Source organism: Alligator sinensis, unplaced genomic scaffold (genome assembly GCF_000455745.1).
Source record: "Alligator sinensis unplaced genomic scaffold, ASM45574v1 scaffold140_1, whole genome shotgun sequence".
In the NCBI taxonomy this organism is placed as follows: Eukaryota; Metazoa; Chordata; order Crocodylia; family Alligatoridae; genus Alligator; species Alligator sinensis.
Window position 1 is genome coordinate 6,236,804 of NW_005841836.1, and position 19,949 is coordinate 6,256,752.

At 40.5% G+C, this 19,949-nt stretch overlaps 1 protein-coding gene across 5 annotated transcripts in view; it reads left to right on the forward strand.

Annotated features, from left to right (window-relative positions):
- PLCB1 (phospholipase C beta 1) overlaps positions 1 to 19,949 on the forward strand; it is a 737,260-nt gene that overhangs the window by 549,223 nt on the left and 168,088 nt on the right. For all 5 annotated transcript variants that reach the window (XM_025202227.1, XM_025202200.1, XM_025202212.1 and 2 more), the window contains exons 14-19: positions 2,951 to 3,021; positions 3,943 to 4,039; positions 13,460 to 13,544; positions 15,296 to 15,420; positions 18,042 to 18,196; positions 19,446 to 19,610. In XM_025202227.1, the coding sequence (XP_025058012.1) occupies positions 2,951 to 3,021; positions 3,943 to 4,039; positions 13,460 to 13,544; positions 15,296 to 15,420; positions 18,042 to 18,196; positions 19,446 to 19,610 (698 nt within the window). The remainder of the gene's footprint in view (positions 1 to 2,950; positions 3,022 to 3,942; positions 4,040 to 13,459; positions 13,545 to 15,295; positions 15,421 to 18,041; positions 18,197 to 19,445; positions 19,611 to 19,949) is intronic.

A 19,949-nucleotide genomic window follows, 5' to 3' on the forward strand; every position in this document is an offset into this window, starting at 1 on the left:
CACCCATGCCTCTGATTAGCGGAGGAGCCCTGGTGGAGAGAGCTGTCTGTCAAATGGTCTCACCCCTCACTGCTGATTGACTGAGAGGGCTGTCCATCATGTGGCACCATCTCTCATTGCTGATTGGTGGAGAGGGGTTAGGGTTAGGGTTTCATGCCAGTGGCCTCCTTCCACCTTTCTCCTGGGCGGGCTGCATGTCTGAGAGGACTGCTGGTTCCCACTGGGGAGCCAGCATTTGATTTGTAATAAGTTTTTTTTCCCCTTAAGGATTTTGTGGAGATTACCCAATTTTGCAATTTCTGGGAAATCCGCACAGTCACAATTTGGGTAGACCCTTATCTATGACAAGTTCACAAGATGAAAATATGTCTCCTAATTTCTCTGGGTATGAACAAACTTACACTTCTAAACAGGAGGAGGAGGTGCTTTGTCGGACCACACTGCAGCTGATATGGCTGAAACGTGCACAAGCGTGTAGCTATACATGTAGCAAAGGTGCTTGAACTTTTAAGTTTAAGCCTCCTTCATCCAGGGTCAAAGCTGAGGAGATTTAGCCCACATGTACCACTACAGGATCATGCACATGTAACAATTGCAGTGTAACGGCTGCTGGACACTCCTGGCTGCAGCCCCATCCTCTTTTGAAGTCACTCCAAGCATGTTTGTCCATACCCTCAAACTGTAGTAATTTGCAGCAGGTTTGTAGACCTGTCCTTATGTACTACTGCTGCTTTTTCTCCTATCTGGAAATAGCTTTTGGACATGAAATTGAACCTTACTTGAAACTTTGAAGTAAAATATTTTTAAATAAATAGGGAAAATGTTGCCAATTTCCATCTGTGACCATTTTTAGCAATAGTGAGTTACCAGTTACCTGGCCTCACTAATGTGTGCTATGGCTTGGCCATGGGGATAATATGCTAGGGCAAATTGGCAATGGTCTGCTCCTTCCTTCCACTTCATAGGCTCTGGGACATGAGTTTATTTGGAAAATCAAATGACTACATTGAGAGATCCACAGCCAGGTTTGACTGTCACTGCAAATCCAGTAAGAATGCTGCCGGCTTTTAGCAGCATGCTGAAGTCCCTTAAGCTATCCCCTGAGCCTGTTGAGCAATCATGTTATTTTTTCAATGAAATGTTCAGACAGAGATGTGTTTGTGAATAAAAGTTTGACATTTCAACATCAGCATCTGGAAGAAAATCCAGCCTGGGCAGTCACAGCTCAATTGTGAAAGGAGTTCACATTATTTTAATCAGGCCTCTTCTGCGTGTACTTAGATCCAGCAAAGTTCATTTAGATCTTCTGTTTCAGTTAAAATTCAGTTTTCAGAGTTCCTCCTAAGAATAACACTGTACAGATTATTAAAGTCAAACCTACAACAGAAATTCTGGCCACGTCCCCACAAGCAGGTATGTGCAGTTTGTGGTGCCTCAGAGCCTTTTGAGGCTCCATGAAATGCACACAGTGCAGGTGATTCCATTTACTGTGCTACACATTTGCAGTGCGGCAGCAAAATTAGATACTGGGAAATCCCTGATCCCTGTATCTAAAAAAGCTATGGTCCGTGACAGCGGAGCGTGCCTCCCAAAACCAGAGCCTGACTGGCCAGAGCCGCACTCCGGCAGCTGGCCAGGCTCTGAGCAGCTGGATTGCTGCTGCTGGAGCCGCTGGAGGCCCCAGGGTCCCAGGTGAAGCTGCTGAGGCCAGCCCAGGTGCTGGCCCCAGCCTCCCCTGCTCTACCTGGGGCAATTTGCCACACACCAGAGCACACATGCAAGGCCGTGTCTAGGGACAGCTAGCAGCAGCACAAATATGTGTTGCTGCTAGTTGTCCCCAGAGAAATGCACATTCTCACTTGTGGGGACACACCCTCTGAAGGCAGAAGGTGAGATTTTGATATTGTAGATGTGTTCACGTACTTCTTTCCCCCTGGGCGCAATCTAATATTAGAATACTATTATTCTATTATTAGGGGACATAATTTTTTAAAAGCAGCAAAGAATCTGCCCTGCCTGTAGGGATTTGGTCATCTTACAATATTTGAGAACAAAGCTTAAAAATCCGTGTTGTTTAAGATTATCTACCCATTCAGGATATTTTGAGGAAACCATTATTATGCAGCTCTTTCGTATTGTTTGGTTTATGTTGCCCTCTGCCGGTGTGCCTTTGCTATGCCACCTGAGTGCTGACCACCATTCATGAAACAGATCGTTCAACCTGAGAAACGTATGTTTAATTCAAAGGAGCTATGCCAGTTTCTACCGGGGCGTTACCCCATTATCTTGGTGCAAGACATTTTGAGAAACAAGGTGCTCCATTTATGATACTTATTTGGCCCCCCTTACTGTGGTATGTGAGCATCTCATGTTCTTGCCTTTGCCTCACAAAATCCTTACAAGATAGAGAAGGGGGCACAAAGAGGTTCAGTGGCTTGCTCAAAATTGGACAGGTGTAGACATTTGAATGCTAGACCATCTTGTCCTAGGGTAGCACCCTGAACCCCAGCATACCCTTTCTTGGCAATATACAATATCACTAATGCATAAATTAGCACATGTAATCAGAACTCCTGGGGAGGTGATATCTTTTATTAGACCAACTAGATAGTTGCAAAAAAAAATCTTTATTTGCAAGCTTTTGAGCACACATGCCCTTCCTCAGACATAGGAGAGTGCAGATCACTCTTTTTTGAGAACCGCTATTCTGGTGACTTCATAAAAACATGAGGAGTTAGTTGTTTGATAGATTCCAAAGAATAATTCGGCAATCCTGAGTCTGGATAAACCCTTTGAAAGTAGTTTATTTGGTTTGTGATATGAGAGGCAGTCCACATTAAAGCATGGACTCCTGTATACCAACAGTAGATAGATATATTTCTCATTAATATTTCTGGTGTTTATAATTATCGTGTCAGCTGATAATTTTATTGTATTTCAAATATTGCAGGAGAAGCAGAGATTGAGAGCGATGATGATGATGACTATGATGATGACTGTAAAAAATCATCGATGGATGAAGTGAGGACTTATACAGTTGTTTTCTAAGACTGATTCCAGAGCTTGTTGAACTTGCCTTACATTCCTAAGTATTGGTCTGCCATCTACTGGAGACAAAGCAGTGCAGTTTAAAAAGCACTGCAAACTTTAAAAATGTCTCCTAATAGGCTTGATGTTCTTTTCAGTTAGATTTGAACTCACTAAAAGTAGGACATTGTTTATCTGTTTTAAACAGCTACTTGTTCTACAGCTAACTCTGCGGGAAATTATAACTGTCTGCTTGAGTCTGTATTTGCCATACTTATTATCATTCATTTTCCTGAGTGCTGATATTTTGCTCAACGTTGTTCAGAACTGAAACTAATGCATCTCCTTCCCTATGGATGCTACAACTCTGTATAGGAATTACAATATCAGCTGAATAATTCAACTTTTAAATACCATGGTACATTCTCATCATGAGCATGTGAAAATCCCAGAAGGCTAATCAAGACTTGTACACATTGTGTCCCCATAAAATGTCATCCTTTCTGGATTTTGTACTTCCAAGAGGTTTCTTGGCTTTCATGGTTAATTTCATTTGATAAGATTCGGCTTTTAAAAAGTAATTTCCTTGTCCAGCAAAAGAAGAATTTAAGGGGGGAAGGACAATACATGTGGAATACTCCTGTAAAAGTCCAAGGGAGGGGTGGGGGGCTGAGATTGCATGTTTTTGAGAAAACACACCAGGTAGTGTGCAGGTAAAAATGAACACACCTGAACTGGGGCTTTATCCTGCACCTGTTTTAAGTCAATGGTAGACTTCATGTGTTTGGGCTCAGATCTTCAATAAGAAGTGGCATCTAAGTACTTTTTAGGGTGGTGCTTTACAGTACTGCATAGAAATCCTGCCAGTGAATTTTGTTATACCCAAATCATAACACTTTCCCATTCCTGTTCAAGGGCACAGCTGGCAGTGAAGCCATGGCCACTGAAGAAATGTCCAACCTGGTGAACTACATACAGCCGGTGAAGTTTGAGTCATTTGAGATATCAAAAAGTAAGTATACTGAGTCATATGAGCAGCACTGCTTTATATTAGGCATGAGTTAAGAAATTGTTCCCTTGTTTTACACGTGGATAGCTCTAACAATAATACTGATTATTTCACAGATCTTTTGCCTAGGTAAATTGTCATAGCTCCATTGTCATCAATAGATCTATGACTGTCTAAACCAGCTACGGGCCTATCACAAAAAATAGAAGAGAAGAATCTACATAAAGAATCAATGACTCTTCCTTCTCTGATGCATGTGCATAACTCCCACAAAGGGTAATAGGAAATATTCTCCTTTAGCAAGGGCATAGGAGACTTGCATTTATTTTGAGATATGCCCAATTCTTAATGTTCAGGTTTATTTCCAGTTACTGCTGGCACAGTGGTGCAGATATTTATGGAAATAAAGAAATCTTTGCCCTTCCAATATGCTCGTAAATAAACACTATGACAAGCTAAGGCACATTTTAGTTTGATTGATGCGTTCATAAGTGTTCCATCAGAAACAACTAGCAGCTTTTCATTTTGCTTACATTTACCCTCGTAAGAGAGAAAGTATAAACATATGCCCACCCCTTCATGCAAATTCCATCATTTCTGCATCAAACTACTGTATAGAATAGACCATAACTTCATCCCCTGCTGTTTTGCACGGAAAACGTCTTGCTGGGAATGCACTTTGCAGCATCCTTAATAAACATTGCAGCATCTTTTCCTTTTTAGGAGCAGAACCCCCCGCTGTTTACCTGTCCCGTTTCACTGTGTTTTGACAGGCTACAACACCATCTTGAAGCTTTTGTTGTTGCTTTTGTTAAGGGAAAGCTATGGAATTTTAATTTATAGTGGATTTATGGAGAATTTGGAAGAGAGAGAAGCAGCAGTTATAGATACCTAAATCTCTACTAGTGATATAAATAACAGCAACTTAATTAGAACAAAAGTTACTCTCCCAAAGAAATATGTTAAAAAAGATTGCCCACACGTGCGCACACACTCCCCTGAAGCTCTTGGATGCACACTTACAAGTTTCATTAGCAATACTAGGAGTTAGGAACACACATCAAAGAGAAAAATATTTCTCCTAGGATAGAAACTGTATGGGTGAGTCTTGCCAGGCTTTCAGAAAAAAATGATGTTTCAGTTACCCAAAGCTTGTGGGTATAGATTTCTCCCCTACATGTTCTTGCCCCTATTGATTTCTACCTCTTGCAAAGAACAGTTCATATACATATTATACACAGCAGGTTTAAATTTTGACCTTTGATCAAATATATTATGTTCTCATTTGATTATACCTAGGATGTTCCTTACACTATAATTAGTGCTGAATTACAGTATAGTGGAGTAAAAAAAAGTAATTACTGTAGAAGTTTTGTCTATCAGCTAGAAAGTGACCTACATGGCAAGGTGTATGGGAGTCTCTTTCCAGCTAGTTCTGCTCATTCACTTCTTGGCCTTGAACAAGATCATGAAAGGTATATTAAAAACAAAACATAAAAAATAGGGTGTAGATCAATCCAGATTGATTTTCAAATTTAATTGCCAATTTTTTAATTTAAAAATGTTTGCTTTAATTTACTTGTTGGCAGTACTTTGTTTTCTTTCCATTTTATACTTTTCAGCCACTAAAATGTTTTGTTCTTGTTTCTTTAATTGGTTTCCTAATTGCTAGGAATGTTTCAGATTTTATAAGCAGGTTTATTTTTCCCCTGTAAAAAAAAAAAAAAAAAAGAGAGTCATACTTAAAATGTTCATCTGTTCTAAAGAGATCCAAGTCCATGGCCTCATTAACAACTCTACCGTGAGAACTACACAGACTTAAACACAGCACCAATAAATAAGTCACCTATGCAAGCTCTGCACCTATGCACCTGTTAAGCTTTGCACCTATTAAGCTTGCACAATATTGAAATGCTGAAGTGCTTCAACCAGGCTTCATTGTATTTGCAGTTTGAAGTCACTGAGCATGTCTACATGCGCCCCTATAGTGCCATTGTTACTGCACTGTCATTTAGTACTTCTTTTTTGGAAGTACTAAATGATGGCGCAGTATCAGCCCGTATTGCACCATGCCGGCAAAGCACAGTTATTTTTAGCCACTACATCACCATAGCAATGCTCTATAGCAAGGGAGCGCACTAGGACTTAATTTCCCAGACCAGTAGTGCTCAACCTTTCAGCTCTACAGTCTGGATGAGTGGCATGGGTTGGATCCTGCAGCCAGGGTCAGTCTGCAGGCCAGATCCAGTGTGGGGTCAGCATGCAGGATTAGTGCACAAGTGTTATCCGGTGTACTGGCCCAGCCCCAGACACCAGATACAGCTGTGGAGCGACCTCACACACTGTCACAATCTGATGCATGGGGCTGTGTCATCAGATGCACGGCGTTTCCCATGTGTCCAGAAATTTGACAGCAGGGAAGCACTGGCAGCATTAATAGCTGTGATTTCAAGAGCCACTGCAATTAACACTGCCACCAGTTCCCCCACTGCCAGGTTCCCAAACCAGTAGGGAGCCCGGTGGGACAGTTTATATAGCCCTGTGGGCAACAGTTGAACACCAGTACTTGGATGCCATAATATGCCCTTAGAAGGTGATGTTTGAGCTTCTATTTGGGTATACTAAAAATCTCCCTGGTAACTTGATTTGATGGAAGGAAAATAACGTCTCATTGTTAGAACAGAAGAACTTTGTGTTGAAGTGTCAAAGATTTTATGCTATTAAGATTTAAGTTTTTGATATGATTGCTTGAAAAGCTTATGCACATGCTTCAGCTTCTGCACAGATATAGTCTCCTTGAAATTAATGGGACTGTTCATGTGACTTAATTTTTAATTTTTTAATGTTTTGCTTTTTTCTTCACATCAGTTTTGTAAATTCAGATGAGGAATTCTGCCAAGTGGGGCATTTATGGCATTTCTTGACAAACTAAAACCAAAAAACCCCCCATCCATAAATAATGTAATTGATTACACAGTTTTGTCTAAAGTTGCAGTAGAACAAATTTTCCAGTTAGTTTTACAAAGCCTCAACCTGAGGTAAATCAGTTATTTAAAATAAATTCTAGTGATTTGAAGCAATTACTCAAATTGATCTGCTCTGCCAAGAAGCAAAAAGGAGCGTAAATCCTTTTTTCCTAAAATTTTATGTCATTTTTTTTCTCTGCCTGTGTCTCAGTGTCCTCACTGGTAAAAAAACAAATACATAAATAAAGATATAAGGCTAATCAGACCTACTAGCCAAGGGTACTATGAGGTTGACTTCAACTTTGCAAAAATGATTTAAGATCCTTGTTCAGAAGACCATAAATGTGGAGGGCTGAAAAGGGACCTTAAGAAATTATTTACTCCCACTCACTGTGCTGAGGTGAAATTGGTGCTTCAAAGACCCTAGATATCCCCCCAACATATTTTTGTCTAACCAGTTCCTACAAAAAAAAATCCAATGAAGGTGGTTCTGCAAAATCCCTTGATAGCCTGTTTTACTCTAACAGAAAGTTTTTTCTAATCTCCAACTAAAATCATTTTTACTGCAAATTAATCTAATTTCTTTGGTCCTTCCTATAGTGACCCCGGAGGACACTTAATGACTTTTATATTTTTATGTATTAGAAGTTTTTGGAGGTTTTATGTTTGTTTTTTACCATTCCTCTCTCCCTCCAATCTACTTTTTCTATATTAAGCAAATGCAAGTCCATCAACCTTTCCTCCTACAGATCATTTATTTAAACATATTACCAGTCTTGTTGGTCTCTACTGGATTCTCTCCTCTTGATCTTATTTTTAACTGTGATGCCCCAAAACTCAACTTAGTACTCCAGACAAAGCCTGACCAGCCCCAAAGACAGCAAAATACTTACCTCTGTCTTACATCCAACACACCTGTTAATCCATTTCAGAATGGCATTTTTCCTATTTGCAACAGCATCACATTATTGACTCATGTTTAGTATGTTGTCACTACAGATCCAAGACCCTTCTCCGCATTACTGCAGCCAAGACAGATATTACCCATTTTGTATTGATGCATTTGATTTGTCTTTTCTAAGTGTACCACTTCACATTTGAGATTGCAGGTTTTAAATGTCATCTTGTTGTCTTAGGGCCATTTCTCCAATTTAACAAGATCATTCTGAATTCTGATCCCATCCTCCAGAGTTTGGGCACCCCTTCCAGCTTGATGTTATCCACATATTTTAGAAGCATAACCTCCAGTCAATCAGAAAATATTGAGCTGAACTCAGCTCAGAGCAGGCCTCTGTGGGATCACAGTTTAGGAGTGAAATATTGATAACTGCTCTTTGAGAAAACTTTCCAGGTAGTTATACTCCCACTTTATACTGGTCTCATTTGGTCATCATCTGATAACCAGATTGCAAAGTGTGACCATGGAGGGAAATGGGTCTTACCAGAGCATCTCCTGTGTATTTGGCCTATTTCCCATCTTTCCTTAAGTTTTCAAAAATAGCCATTGTTATCATTATTCAGCAGATTGAACACGAAGATGTTCCATAGATGTACCATTTACAGTTATCAACTTCTGCACTATTAGGGTCATTTTCCTTTTGGATCAGAAGGCTGGGTGATATATTTATCCCACAAACCATATCACAACACTTTTAAATAGAGTTAAAAAAATGTTGCTTTTCCTTCCTTGGAGTGTTAGAAGTTGAAGGCAGCATCTTTCTCAGATTTTCCACTGAGGTCATATTGAAGTCAAATAACCCTGGAGAGGATAGATATTTGGGAAGAAAAACAGTGGCCGTTTCAGGACATGACAGGATTTAAAGTAAATAATCATTAAAAGGAATGTTCAGTGTGGAAGAGGAGGAATGTGGCTGGGCATATAAAGAATCAATAACATGCTTCATTGTCATTTTAATAGGAGACACATGATTTTTCTTTCTGAGCTGTCATCAGCCAAAGTGCTTTTCATATCTAATAAAAAAAATGAATGACGTGTTTAGTATAAAGGCTCCGGAAATCTTCCCATTGTGGAACATAAACAGTCTACAGTTTACCTCTCTTATCTTATTTATTAGAAATCCATATTCTGACTACAGAAGGATAAAACTCATGGTCTTGGAAATGCTGACGCCTGTTCAGATTCTCATACCACAAAGTTGCCAAAGTAGTTAAGTACTATTGGCCTATCTGCATGAACCTCCCTGATGCTGGTAAGGCCATAGCAATGGTCAGGCAAAGGTGAGAAACTTGATTAGAAATGCTATTGCAGAGAAAGCCTTAGTGCCTATAAAGGGTCTTAGACAAAAGTGAGCTGGCTGAAAATCTGACTGAAAGACATGATAATACTTAGTTGTGGGAGAGGGTACAGAATATCCCTGGAGGGAATCTGCTCCATTAGGAATTAAAACCTCTGAATATTATACAGATGGGCTATAAAAGTAGCTAACTTGTATTTCCTGAACAAAGAGGTTGTGATACAAAGAGACTGCCACAAAGCAGCCAATTCTGATTCTAGGAATTAAGAGGAATAATTTATGTAAGACATGAGAGGTAGTGGGCCTGCCATACTCACAGCTGGTGAGGCCTCTACTGGAGTACTTTGTCCAGTTTGGGGTACTACATTTTATAAAAAGATGTAAATAATATGGAGAGGAAGCAAAAAAGGTTTAAAAAGCATATCCTTTAAGGAAAGGATGAAAGACCTGCGTTTACTTAATTTACTAAAGACTGAGCTAAGACATGAAAACACTCTTCCAGTACATAAAAGGTGGCAGTAAAATGATCAGTGACCCATTGTTCCCCACGGCCACTGTGGGAAAGAAAAGCAGAAATCAGATTAATTTTCCAAAAAGATGATTTAGTTTAGTTATTAAGAAATAATTCCTAACTGTTTAGGAAAAGGCTACCCAGGAAGGTTATGGAATAAGAACAAGTTAAACAGATATCTGTTGGGGATGGCCTAAGTATATTTAGTCTTACCTCAGTGAAGGTCATGGGAGTAACAGATTTCTTGAGGTCCCCCTTCCCTCCCCTGGCTTCTGGCGTGGGCCACTACCGGCATGTGGCTGCATTTCCGGAATCAAAAGTGAATGTCTGTTCACTTGTGTATTGGTTCAATCTATGCAGCTTAGACTAACCTATGAATATTGACTTGATTCAGACTCTGGCTTTTTGACTGTCTGTACTTAGCCTTTGTGGCAGGGAGAACTCTTTGAAAGTGTAATACCTCTGAGCACCCTGCAGGGATCCTGCTGTACTGTAGCTTCTGATCCCGTACAGCTGTGCAGCTCCTTTTCTTCAGTAAGTGGTAGGGAGTCACTGCTCACCTTCCAGTTCTAAGGAGGGAAAGCTTCTGCCAACTTCAGTCTGGTTTCTGTGCAGGAGAGGGGGAAAATCATAAGCCATGTTACCCTCTCTCCTCTTGGTTTTCTAATTTGGTCACTGTGAGCTGGCCAGGCCATTTCTGTGGTACTCCAGCACTTTGGTGACTGCAACAAAATTACTTTAAAGACAGACCTGCCATAGCACAATGTACTTCAGCTTTGTCTCTGACTTGTGCCTTGCCTTTGAGAACTTTAGGAGCTGAGAGAACAGACTCAGATGTAACTCACAGGCTATTTGCTTTGTTTACAGTGAAATGCCAAGATGTTTTGATGAATGAGAATCTGCTCCTCATACTGTAGGAACCTCTAGGCAAACTTCATAGCTCATTATTCATTGGAATGTGAAGCATTATTTTCCCCAAGGGAATCATGTGCAAAGCTAATTTGGAAAAAAAATTGAAAGGAAAAATTGCATAAGCTGGAGGGCTTTTGACCTGAGTTTTCCACTGCAGGGTGATGCTTTGATGCATAAGAAGGATGTGCACAAGGAACGCCGCACTGAATAACAAGTAGAGAAGGAAGATTGTTCTCTCCAGTTTGAATATGCAAATTGAAGTTCGTAGTGATGTATTTGGCCCCTTTGAACCATAAGTTTAGTCTTAGACTCTCTCCCCTGCTCCAGCCCCCTTATGCCAAGTAGAAAGGCCATGAAGGCCCCAGGTCAGTGCACAAGTGGGGACGGGGGTATGCTGAGGCAGGGCTGCAGCATATAACATCATGCTACAGCTCGTACCTATAGGAATGAGGATTGCCTATAACAGGGCTGCCTTAAGCCATTGTAGTAGGCTAGACATTAGGTGGTGCAGAAGTGGTTTGAAGCCTCCATATCTCCCTGAAACTCTGGGGATCTTTGTTTTCTTCACTGTCTTGAAGAGGGAGAGATCAGCACCTCACAATTAGTGCATTGTTGCAACAGACATGATGCAAGGTACTACAGCATTTCTGCAGTGCATCAGCTGATTGCTGCAGTGATGAGGAAGAATGCTCTATTGTGTATTAAGCAGGCAAGGTTCTTTGGCTAAATCGGATATCTTTTATTAGATCAACTCAACTATTTGAGTTGGTGTAATGAAAGATATCAGATTTATCCAAACAAACTTGTCTGCCTCTGTCCTTAGACCAACATGGCTACATCCTATAACCCTATTGTGTATTAGCAAGATGAGGAATTCAGTAGAAGTTGAACTGGATCAGATGTTTATTTAGACCATCTGCGTTTACCACAGAAAAAAATGTTCAGAAGGGTTATAAATCCACGGGCTTCAGATTATAAACCATCATTTTATTGTCTTGAGTAAAGATGCAACTTCCCATATGAACAGGCTTTACCATAACACAGGGTGTCAAATATATGGTCCATGAGCCAGATCTAGCCTCTGGAGCAATGGGATCTGGCCTGTGGATCTCTGGGCTGGCTTTGGCCGTGCGCGCTGTATATAGCATGCAGACCACACCTGGCACCATGCATGATACAGGCAGTACATGCAACCCATGCCCAAGACCCCCTGTGCCATATGCAGCACAAGGTCCTTCCTGCACCCTGCACCATCCCTGGGGGCTGGCACGCTGCTCACAGTGCACGGGCTGAACTTGGTGCTGCATGCAGTACAGGGAGTTCAGGTTGCAGGCTGCAGCACCAGTTCTAGCTTGCATGCTATGGGCAACACATGCCCTTTGCTGGCCCTAGGGGCTGGCATGTGTGGAGCCTAGGCAGGATGCAGCATGGTGGGTGCTCTGTAGGAGGCTAGTCCTAGTCTGGCCTTCAGATTAGCTCAGGTATGCCCATTTAGCCTGCAGGGCTGGATAATTTGGACACCTCCAATAATAGGAATATCAAACTATTTAGTTTTTCTTCTAAAGCTCTGGCACTGGCCACAGTAGGGAATAGGATTAAAGGGAAAACTACTCTGATCCAGGAGAACAGTTTCCAAATTCCTATTACAGTCATAAGCAAACTCTTCTTTGCTATCATCCATGCCTATTTCCTTATTTTAACCCTAGGAATAGAAAGACTTACAGTTTGAAAGATCCTATTATCCTGCATGTGGAGCATTTCCACAGGGTAGCAGACTTGATAGGGTGAGCAAGCACTGTGCAAAGAACAGCTCTTTGCTATAGTACTTACAATTGCATTGATGTAGCTGAGGTTTGAAAGTAGTTTCCATTTAAAAAATAAACTGTGTTTTCATGCATTTTTGTCTTTAGGAAATTGTTTTATTGAAATGTTCTGTCCTTGGTCTATACATGAAGGTGATGCCTTTTGAAGTGAGCACCTTATATTTTCCTATTGAAAAAAGAAACATTCTCTAGGAAATACACCTTTGAGCCATAACCTCAATCCTTTTACAAGTATGTAGAGCAAAAATTTACAAAAGGTTTTCAGGCACCTAAAGAAGCAGCCAGCTGCATTGTTTGTGGGTGTGTTTTGTTTGTTTGTTTGGTTGGTTTTTGCTTCTCTTTTTTAACAGAAGAGTATATGAACAAGTTAGGCACAAATTGTCAGTGGCTTTCATTTGGAGTTAGCCATCTAATTATATAGCTACATTTGCAAAGCCTGCTAGTCCCTGCCTTGTGATCAGGCCAAAACTCCATAATGATTGTGCTAGTTCTAGGGAAAACCTATTAATTTGAAGGTTAGGTGCAAACCTATTAATCTGAAGGTTAGGTGCATTTAAAAGTATACCACTATACATACCTAAGCTAACACATGCATCCAAACCAGCAGCATCATGAAAAGCCTCATTACCTGGCAGTGGAGAAATGTCCCTCATACGTGTGGTTGTAGCTTCCCATCATCATGCGCTTTTAGGCAACTTTTTCAGTTACTCTGTGCCATGCAAGGTTCCATGCAGAGGGTCTAAACAGTCCTTAGCATGCCTCCTCATGTGCCCTCCAAGGAAATCTTGTGTCTCATTTGGTGATCTGAATTGTGGAGTGAAACATGCATGTCTGAATGACAAATGGGATAGAGATGATACCATGATCCCTCCCAGTTACAACTCTACCTCATATATTAGTATGTTCTCACATTCTGTTTTTCTTTCTTTTTTTTCTCTCTCTCCTGTAAACTATAGAACGTAACAGGAGTTTTGAAATGTCATCCTTCGTGGAAACCAAAGGGCTTGAGCAACTTACAAAGTCTCCAGTGGAATTTGTGGAGTATCCTTAACATTCAAAAAGAGTCCTTATGTACATTTCCGACTCTAAGATCTGTTATGTTTTTTCCCTGAAATTTGGAGTCATGAGTCTCAGAAATTTGGAACCCAACTTAATGGTGTAACCAAAGTCTTAGATTAATAAGCAGGGCTGGGAGCTGATGAGAGTTTATTTGGTAGTCAAAGTGAAGTCTAGTGATGATCATTAAGTGTGACTGAGAGTTATAAAATACAGATTGAAAACCCACAGAGGCGTAACTGTTCTGTGTTGTGCCTTGGGCAGTCGTGGTGCGTGGTGCAAAGACAGCAGCCAGAGGTCTGATACTACTGGGGGCAGTGTTACCTCATTTTTTTGCTGCCAACGTGTGCGTCAAGCAGCCATTTACTTTTCAGCATCAAGCAATAAGTTGACATCTTCCCCAGCAGCAGTGAACCACCAGCCACTGCTTCTGTAGTGTATGCCATTGACATTTCTCTGCCATCCCCATTGCTGGAGCCACTGCAGGGAAAGTGCAATGTGCAGTAGTGAAGGAGGACCAGGAGGATGAAGTGCCCCCTAGTTCCATTCTAGTGCCCGTCTTCCCCCTTATGCAAGGCCTATGGCTCATGTCCCACTTGTCCATCTACCATTATGCTACTGAAAGCCCAACAAGGAAAAGGAAGTCTGAAAAGCTAGTGAATATGTTCCTTTATTTTCCTGTTGTTAACATAAAAGTAATGGTAGCATAATGGATAAATTAAAAATGGAGAAAAATTGTCCAATAGGAATAATCTGGGTAACTCACCTTTTTGCAAGAAGGCTGGGACTATAGATAGATAGTCTTTAAACCCAGCATTTCTCAATCCAGAAGTGGGTCACAAGAATATATGAAAGGGTCATGAACAAACTTTAAAAATGGATTCTTATTTAATGGAGAAAAATGTGGGAAACCATGGCTTTTCCCTTGCAGACTGTCAGAGTTCTAGCCTGCGAGAGGCTTCTTGGAGCCCCCCATGCCCCACACACACCCCACTATAGGCAACTGGTAGGGGGTGCATGGGGGTGCACGTCCCCCACCCCCCATGGGGTCGGTGCCCCCCTTAACAGCTGTCACTGACGCTGTCGGCGGGGCTGGTGCCCCCCTGACAGTTCACAAGGAGTGCAGTGTGCAAGCCTGCAGTTCGCAAGGAGTGTCTCAGGTAAAATACCATTTCAAAGATTAGTTAAGAGTTAGCCTGTAACATATTCCCACATCTAAAATTTGTGGATTGGCCATATGGAGTTTATATCCAACAATCAACATTGCCTTCTTTATGTAGAAAGTTGATTAAACACTTATTTCAGGAGAGCAGTTACTTTGTAACTGGGCACTCCTCAGTCCATCTGTGGAAGGATTGCTACTGCTTATTTGCGTCTGTAGAAGCATATTAAGAAGTGACTAAGTTACTTACCATAATTATAACTGGAGTTCTGCAAAGCTGTTATCCTCTAGATCTGCATGCACACACTTATTCCTTGTTTCTTTAGTATTTGTCTAATCCAGACAGGAACTAAGGGTGGTGGTAGTATCATTTTATAATCTCACTTCACACAACACATGAAAAGGCTCGCTGTTCCTAAAGAGCATGGATCTTTGAAAAAAGCATGGTTGGAGAACACCCATAAGTGAGCAACTATCATTCTGTAAAGAGTTTCGGTACTTGAAGATTGAAATGATATAATAGGCAGCTAATAATTTTGCCAGATGTACTGTATCTTAACCATTCATCATCTAGATACAACAAAATGCAGCTTAGCCGAATTTATCCAAAAGGAACACGTGTAGATTCTTCAAACTACATGCCACAAGTCTTCTGGAATGCTGGTTGTCAAATGGTTGCCCTTAACTTCCAAACTGTAGGTAAGTCTCACTACTTCCTTGATTTTGTTGGCTGCACTTTCCGCTTCTTGAATACATTATTAATTAGAAGCCAAGTAAGTTTTGCCCAGTGGAAAGATGTTGAGCTGTTGATTGGTGTGATGAAGCTGCTGGATTATTCTTTTTACTCGATTTTTGCAATGTTCAAAATTAGTACATTATATAAAAATTGTGCATTATACCTTAGTCTCACCTGCTCACATGCAGTGGTCACCATTAGGAAGTCAGCATTTGCCAAGTTACCCTCACCAACTGAAAAATGCTTATGACTTTATTTTCTGGGTAGCAGAAAATCTTACAGTATCTCGTATGCATTGCATTAAATGTTGACTTGTTAATGATGACTGCTTTATATAGTATAATAAAGTGAAAATACAGTTAACGTTGCTTCAGTTTCCAATAACAGTTACTGTTATTTTTCATGTTTATTGCAGTAGCCCCACAAAATGATAAACAGAACAGGGCTTCATTGTTGTAAACACTATACATAATTACAAGGAAATATTTTCATAGGAGGGCCTAATAGGAATATTCTTCCCCAAAATGCATGTGCACTCAGCCCCATAAACACCAGAAGGTGTATATGCACACACAAACGACAAATTGCACTCAGACATGCCTGATATTTGTGCTACTGGATGAAACTGGTTGCTAAATGAACAAAGTATCAAAGATGTGTCAATTCCATATATCCGTATGACTCCAACCAGAACCTACAACAACCACCAAGGTTTGTCTTCAGATTTGAGGTAATGGTTTCAGTGATTAGTTTCAGTTTCATTTTAACAGTGTGGAGAGCCCTCCCCTCCCCCCAAATGTTTTTCTATTCATCATTTGTGGCAAAAAAAATCTTGAATTCATGGTGCAGTATTCATCCCCATGGCTCCTTTCCAATAGCGGTTCATAAATGCAACTTTGCAAGTTTTAAACTGCCATTTGTTGTTTGAAGGAGCTCATCCTGGTGTTGTGAATGCTCAGAGAAGTGATTTAAAACAAAAAACTTTGTGCATCTGCTTCAGAAACTGTTATTTTAACCATCTTGAACTTTCTAAAGACAGAGCTGTGTCTTCAGAGGCCCCCTGTAGCTATTATTATGAGCACTATTACCTTTTAACATAAAACACCTCTTTCAAATTAAAGAAGCTGTAAAGATTTTTAAAGGTTATTTAGCCATTGCTTTACTCAGCATTTCAAAGCTAAAGTATCTTAGACGATTAAATCCTATTTTCAAAAGTAGGTCTTGAAAAGCAATGGGATTTACAGAGGCATAACTGGGCAGTTTTGCGCACTGAGCAATGGCAGCCCATGGGGCAGTGGTCACAGCTGTGCTGCTGCTGGCAGAGTAGTAGGTAAGAGAGCAGTGATGGTTTCTGCTATTTTTGTACTCCAACTGAAGTTGGCACCTGGGGTTGGTGCTCCAGTCTCCCATGCTTCGTTACACTACTAGGGATTTTATGTTCGTATGTGGTAAATGCCTCTTAAAGATCTGAACAATTAACTCACAGCTTCAGGAGAAGCTATGGAGAATTTCATACTTTTTTATAAGGACGGTTCCAAAGAGGATGGGGCTAAACTGGTTTTAGTGGTAGCAGATGACAGATCAAGGAGCAATGGTCTCAAGTGGCAGCAAGGGAAATTTAGGTTAGATATTAGGAAAAACTTTCTCATTAGGAAGATAGTGAGGCACTGGAACAGTTTGCCCAGAGAGGTTGTGGAATCTCCATCCTTGGAGGTTTTTAAGACCCAGTTAGACAAACGGTTGGCTGGGATGTTCTACTTGGGGCTGGTGCTTCTTTGAGCAGGGGTAGGACTAGATGACCTCCTGGGCTATGGACAGAAATTATTCATAAACTGGTATAAGTGATTGGAAGCCAGTTCAAATATGTAACACAACAGAAGTCCAATGCGCACAAACTGCTTTCAAAATGGTCAAAACTGGCTTAAGATCAACCTGGATGGATGTAGTATCATATTTAACTGATTTAGGTTACATCAATTTATTGAATTTCTATCCCAGATCTCCTCCAGATTCAAGTTAACTGACAGCCCCCCAGCATCCCAGGATGCTTTGCATCTCCCATCCAAATTGCCCCTTACAGGGTGGGCAAGCTAGCTTTGGCCTAAGCTGTCTGCTCCAGCTGAGCAGGGAGGCATGCTCTAGCATCCTTTGGCTTCTGGCATAGACTACTGCAGGCATGTGGTTGCATTTCCAGCATCAAAAGTGAATGTCTGTTCACTTGCATATTGGTTCAGTCTATGCAGCTTACACCAGCCTATGAAGATTGAATCAATTTAGCATCTGGCTTTTTGACTGTCTTTAGTTAGCCCTAAGGTCCCTTTCAGCCCTGATTTTTTATGATTCTGTGAATTCAAGGTAGCCTTCCCTAATGACATCAGTCACTGTGAGGGAGAGGGAAATCTTATAATAAAGAACCTTCTGAAACCTTTTAAATGACAGCAGCGCGCAAGAAATACCTCTCCTTCACAGTGTGCTCAGTTGCAAAAACATAATCTAAATAAAGTGTTGTTTTGCTATTTAATGGGGTTTTTTTATAATTGCAGCATATCCTATATTAATTCTTTTTTAAATTCTTACTGCTCAGATTTGTCTATGCAAATAAACATGGGAATGTATGAATACAATGGCAAATGTGGATACCGGCTAAAACCAGAGTTCATGAGAAGACCAGACAAACATTTTGATCCATTTACAGAAGGCATTGTGGATGGAATAGTAGCCAACACTTTATCTGTTAAGGTATGTATACAATTACTGAGACTACTGTTGATGTTTGAAGACAGTTTGGCTGGGTTCAAAGCTGAGAAAACAAAATACTCATCTGTGCTGGGTCACATGTTAATTTTCAGACTCAAAGACTGCTCATTTCCTCAGAAATAGATACTTTGAAGGAATGCTATATAGTAAGTAAATTTGCTTTTCCTGTAGTTTTAATTCTGTTCTCAGTTTAATTCCTTTTTTAAATTCATAATAGTTACCAGGAAATTGATGTATTTAAAAAGGGTTAAAAATGTTACGCTTTTATTTTTTAAGTATGTTATTTCAAGTAGGGTATTTCAAGTAACATAAAATGCCCCTAGCACAGGTTAACTTACAAGGCAGTGACGAATGTGAGATACACTGCTGAGTATAAATGATTAAAATGATAGGTTTTCATTAAAAAGTAATAGCTATATTTGTTCCTCTGGGTGTAATACCCTAAGTTATCTGAAACAGTAATATTAATAGGCCTATTCAGTTGAACAAATATCTTCTCTTAATTGTAAGGAAGAGGATACCCACTTGGAGGCTGTTAATGCAATTCTTCATAGTAGAGTACTAAATACTGATGGCAGAATGTATGCTGGTAGCGGGAAACCTCTTTTGAAAATCCACACAGCCTTATGCTTGAAAAGTCTCAACTTGCGTGGGTTGTTGAGCATGCTCTTCAACCACTGCAATAAGTGGGGTGGAAGCACTTGCTCATTAGCTGTCAGGTTGCTGTATTTTATCCATGAGTAATGGGGCAATTCCATAAGCCGGCTCCTTCTGCGTGCCCTGCATAGATTGTGTGAGATGCAGCGGTAGAGTACATAATGTGCCTATCTATATACTCATTGGTAGGCTAACCCTCTGCCCTATGCTTTGTAACAAATTTTTCCAAACCCTTTCCTTTTATCTCCCAGTTTAGAAATGCCTAGAAGAAGAGTTCTGTTTCAGTTGTTTTCTTTTCCTAGCATTAGACTGGAAGGAAACCAAGGCATCTCATTATCTTTGCTGCAGCATAATTACACACAACTTCAGGGTTAACCTGATGTATTCTTTTACCATAGCACTACGTGCATTGTGTTGCTATGTTTGCAATATAAAATAGTGCGCGGGGCGGGGGGAGGGTTTTTTGGGAAATGAAGTACCATCACCAATCTGAGTTCTCCAGCTAGAAATTTCAGAATTCCCAAAGTCTTTCTGTTCACCACTTTACTAAAGCCACACATATTCTGTTTTCTAGGTAATTTCAGGTCAGTTTCTTTCTGATAAAAAGGTTGGTACATATGTAGAAGTAGACATGTTTGGCCTCCCTGTGGATACAAGACGAAAAGCGTTGAAGACAAAGACCTCTCAAGGCAATGCTGTTAATCCTGTCTGGGAAGAGGAAACCATAGTATTTAAGAAGGTTGGTGTAATGTTTTTTATTTTCTCCCCATAAAGTGTACAATAATTTTACTACCATCTGGTAGATTCATTTTTTATTTTACAGAATATTTAAAATGATTGAATTTCTGAATATAAAATTTAAGAAACTCTGAATTATTTTTCACAAATTAATCTTTCTGTTCCAAGGCCTGAAATCAGTCAGATGAAGTTATTTTTGCTTCGTTGTCACAAGGTTTGGCCTGATGACTTACAAGACAAACTTTTCCAAAGCCTGTAAGACCCAAGAGCCTAAATCTCATTCACTGAGCAGCCCCCCCCCCCCCCCCACCCCCCTCTCGCCGCATTCCAGGCTTTTCCC